General features: G+C 33.3%; 1 protein-coding gene across 1 annotated transcript; it reads right to left on the bottom strand.

Annotated features, from left to right (window-relative positions):
• Positions 1-210: 210 nt before the first annotated feature.
• Positions 211-2,840, bottom strand: LOC114424722 (protein trichome birefringence-like 23). The gene is made up of 4 exons (XM_028391566.1): positions 2,611-2,840; positions 2,497-2,501; positions 1,937-2,235; positions 211-1,406 (listed from the first exon to the last, which is right to left on the bottom strand). The coding sequence occupies exons 1-4, from the start codon at positions 2,838-2,840 to the stop codon at positions 633-635; spliced, it is 1,308 nt and encodes a 435-aa protein (XP_028247367.1). The 3' UTR covers positions 211-632.
• Positions 2,841-4,727: the final 1,887 nt, after the last annotated feature.

Genomic DNA, 4,727 nt, shown 5'->3' with positions numbered 1-4,727 from the left:
CGCTTTCCTCTTACAGGCGAAACCAAACACGTACATAGTAAAGGTTATACGTAAGGAAAATGCGACGATAAATTTATAGCATATTGACCCCTTTATTTTTGCAATATTTCCACTTGTTGGAATGTTGAACTATATATGCTCAAACATTCGTGTCAGGCTCAAGACAAAATAAAATTGCACACAAAATTTGCCAGCCAACATAAAATCATCTAGTGGATAATTTTAACATATTCATTGAATTAAGTATAAATAATCCCTGGCATTTTATCTTATCCAACCACCCTTAAAACTAATTGAATTTTTTTTTTTAACTGTGTAAGACAACAACACAACTCTCAAATATATTGCAAGAAAATGGAAAAAGATAGAACTATAGACTATAGTTGCCTTAAATAACCATGGATGGCCGGTTACACTCGCACCAAAAACAGATTTTCAAGCCCATGCATTTCCATATCAAAATTAGCTGTAAACTGATATTTAGAATCCTTTCTGCTACATTTAATTTATTTGCCTCCAATCTCCATTGTCCGTCCGTATGAATATGAATATCAAGAATCATGGTATACAGAGAGTAACAATTTCACTCAATATTCACAACTGTATGGGGCATATAACTGATTTTCTTTTTCTTACCCATTGACAACCATCTCCATTATTATATCATTCCAAGAGTCTATTGGCCCAGGTAAGCACCAATGCAAACAATCATTCTGAACATTAGCATTTTGATCCTTTTCAAATGGATGAAATTGCCTATATGGACCAGGATGCCCATCAGGTCTCAACTGTGAAAGTGAAGCAAAATCCACAAGCTTAAAATTTACCCCATTTTTTGAAGCTTCAGAAGCTGCCTTTCCAAACTCCTCTAACTCAATTTCACGAAGCATCTTGTTCAAATATTTCATTTCCATTTCACCTTCTTTAATTGGTGCTGTTCTGTTGCAGGTTCCCCCACTAAACCATTCCCCGTTCTCAAAATGATCCGGTGTGAATGTCCTAAAAAAAATCAACCCTTTGTGATTGGAAGTCACTATGAAGTTCATCACTAATTTCAAGGCTTTCCGATAAGCAAAGTTAAAACCCAGCTCTGTCAGGTTCCTCTTAGGACAGGAGTGGCAACCCAATATAGTTTCATTCTCATAGTAGATTGCAGACTTGAGAAACCATTTCCCAGTTGAAACAATAATGTAATCAAAGTCGAGGTACTGATCTGCCCATTTGCTATCCAGTCTGTCAAGATGTAGATCCACTTCAGAACTCGAAACACCATTTATGTCTTCAAAAATAGCAGCTTCCACAAGGAATGGTGACCAAATAACTGACAAACTGAAGTTGTATGAGGGAAAGTTCCATCTTTTGCACTTGTATTCCTCGTCATGGTAGACTAAGACAGGTTTTTCCACCTGAAGGAAAAAATAATTCAAGTGAATCACTCCTCTTCCAATGGTTCCTTAGAGTAACAACAGTATATGTAGGCCATCATAATTTCTGAAATACATTATGCTTCAAAATGTTGTCATACAATTTTGCAGTGGTGACTGTTAAATTTGATAAGGAAACAAATCAAGTGACAAACACAGTTGTACCCTGATAAACATATAACAACTAAGTATGTAGGCCTACTCCGTCATATGCTTACACAAACAAGCGCATCTAAACAAATGGTTTCTCGCACAAACAGCAACATACTCTTGACTATATTGTTAAAAGTAAATAAACCCCCAAGGTTTGGGCATTGAAACCAAAAACAAAATCTGGTCCAAATACATAAGTACAAAAGGCAGTTGTCTGATCCTCATAGAAACATTCACAAAGATCTTACAGAAAGGAAAACAACATTTGTGCCTAACAACCGGCTTTGTTCATCATGAAAAAAATGACGAACTTTTCATGTCAGCAAGCAGAGAACCATTCATATCATGTGAAGGCATACCTTGGAAAGAATGCAGACCAGCGATTGCGCATGGTTGCGAGAAATGGAATCTCCAATGACTGCCCAGGCTTTGTTCCGCATCAAGTTGAGAAACCTGTGTGGATCAAACTGAGGCAAATCACACTCCCTGGGAGCCCACCTCCAATACAGAAAGTCTCTGTCAGGCCTCCCATTCTTCAAGCAATTTTGATGAGATTCAATGAGGTCACAGCTGTCATTATTGTAAACTGGACCCGATGGATTCGGGACCCAATCCCCATTAAAGTAATCACATTTCTCTGCATTCAATTGAGTCAGAACTCAGAACCATACATTCACATTCCTAACCCACAATCCAACTAATCTATGCATAATTTAATATGGGCAATGCAGCTTTCTCACAAAATATTTAACGCAAATTTAATATGGAACAACCTCATGCTAGATGATCCAAGCAGTCAAATGGACTTTTTTTCCATCTAATATTAAATTGGCGTAATAATTAGTTAAAATTAGACTAAAGTACATAAAAATTAAGCTCATCTATGTAACATGGAAAACCATTCAACTTCATGTGGTACTTAGCCTATGATGAGAAACAAAATCCACAACAACATTTCTGGAATACAGATCTAAAACGCACGTGGGTATATTTTTGTGTATGGGGGGGGGGGGGGGGGGGGGGGGATAAGAACCCAACAACGGGAACAGGTTCTTCTTCCGGAACAGGTGAAGTCTGAGGTTCTTCGGGTAATGTCACTTTCTCAGGAAACGGGGATTCCAAAACAGAAGAAATCTGAGGGGACAGGGAGTGGAAAAAGAGAATACGGAAAGCGAGGCCTAGGAAGAAGATTGTGAGGAGCAACTTGAGGAAGAGGTTTCTGTGGTTGAAAGGAAACTTTTGCTTCCAATAATCCATCCTCATTTTTGAAGAGAAACACAAGTGAGCATGGAACAGGGGTGTGTTGAGTCTTTTTGAGGAAAGAAAAATAAAATGAAATGAAGAGGCTAACTAAGAAAAGTGTCCATTGTTGTTGTTGCTTCGTAGATCCATTTGACCGACTGATACTAATAAGTTTTGACGACAGGACAAGATTCTCCACCTGTTACTTCGCAGTTTTTTAATTATCGATTTAGGACCATTCATAAATAGACTTTGAGTTATTATTAATTTACTAAGAGCATCTATATTAAAGAAAAAAGCAAACGTTGATGAAAAAGAAAAAGAAGCAATCTTTTAGAAAATTTATTATTAATTTACTAAGAACATCCACCTGGTATTTTTCACATTCATCAATGTCTTTCATGAAGATTCTCACACTAGAAATCATAATCCTAAATTTTAAAAACCCAAATCAAAGTAATAATTCTCTTTCCACATATCATCTTAGAATTTTAAATTCTAAGTTTAGACTTAACTCAGTCGTTAGAATTGAATTCAATTATATAGTTTATTTGAACACTGTCTTACATATTTTATTTTTCTCATGCTCTATTTGAGCATTGTCTTTCAATTATATAGTTTAGGTGTGATCACACTTTTCTTTTCTTCGTCTTTCTCTCTCCTCCCATTTCATTTGGAAGATTTTATGGGTTTAAAGTACTCCTTGCATACAATTGGGAGTGTAAGGATGTTAAGTACATTAGGAGTTGGACCTTGTCGACAAAGAAAATAGTGACAAAGAATAAGGTCAAAAATTAAATTGAATCCTAATTGAGAAAATTAAAAATTTTGTTTTGAATTAATTTTTTACCATTTTAAGACCATTCATTCTTATTTTTTAAATTATGTGTTCTTGTTTTGGATTGTGAGTGTGATTGGTATTATGAATTTGAAGATTTTTATTGTATGTTATTAAGTTGGAGATGAAATGAGGGAAGAGGAAGATGAAGGGAAGAAAAAAAAACTTATATTTTTTAGTGTTTTTTAATCATCAATCCCTTAGTTTCATTGTTCCCACAAAATAATTATTTTGATTTTTTTTAAAACATAAAAAACTAAAATCTAAACTAATCAAATAAATTATTTGGTCTTTTACTAAAATTTCACTTGAAAATAATTTTAAAATTCAACATTTAAATGTTTTTTAATGCATTCAAATGTATTTGAAGGAAGCTATTGAGAACTCATTAATTTCAAGAATTTCAGTTACAGAAATTGAAATTGAAGGTTTGTGAAAGGACAAATTTAATCGTTATCATTAATGATTATGGTTTGTAACTGAAACAAATGCTCACAGAACAGAACACTGTATAATGACACATGTTATCCACACATGTGTAATTGACACAAGTATACTTCCATCCTTAAAAGCAACACTTGATTTGATAAGTGTAATTCGATTCCGTGCTTAAATTCTCAAATTTATTCTTAACCAGTGCAAAATAGGCATTTTGTGTCTGGGTTGAAATTGGAAATTAACCGTATATGTACAATTTTTTTTTTATGTAGTGATCTATTTTAACATAAAATGATGTAATGGGATCTAATAGTTGGGATAAAAATATTAAAAAGAATACAAAACCGAGTTATTTCTTTTAAATAATTATAAATGCTTCCAAAATTTCAGTTATAGAAACTAAATTAATAAAATTGTAGATTTGCGAAACGCCAAATGTAACTATTATCATTATAATGTATTGATAGTGATTAAATTTTGGTTTGTGACCCAATAAAATATCATTGTAATGTTTTTTTATAACATTATTATAATGATTAAAAATTTTGTTTGTAATTGAATCAAATGTTTATAAAACACTATATAATAACACATGTTATTTCTCACCTAAAAAAAATGTTATTTATATATTT

The sequence above is a fragment of the Glycine soja genome, chromosome 8 (assembly GCF_004193775.1).
Source record: "Glycine soja cultivar W05 chromosome 8, ASM419377v2, whole genome shotgun sequence".
NCBI classification, from domain to species: Eukaryota; Viridiplantae; Streptophyta; class Magnoliopsida; order Fabales; family Fabaceae; genus Glycine; species Glycine soja.
Note: the sequence above shows the minus strand (reverse complement) of the source record. Positions and strands in the feature narration are given on the sequence as shown.

What these genes read in the sequence shown, in the direction of transcription:
- LOC114424722 (XM_028391566.1), bottom strand. Translation starts at nt 2,840, where the DNA reads ATGAGGATGGATTATTGGAAGCAAAAGTTTCCTTTCAACCACAGAAAC. An exon ending in TGGTCTGCATTCTTTCCAAG is followed by an intron (nt 1,407 to 1,936) that starts GTATGCCTTCAC and finishes TTTTTCCTTCAG; the next exon opens with GTGGAAAAACCTGTCTTAGT.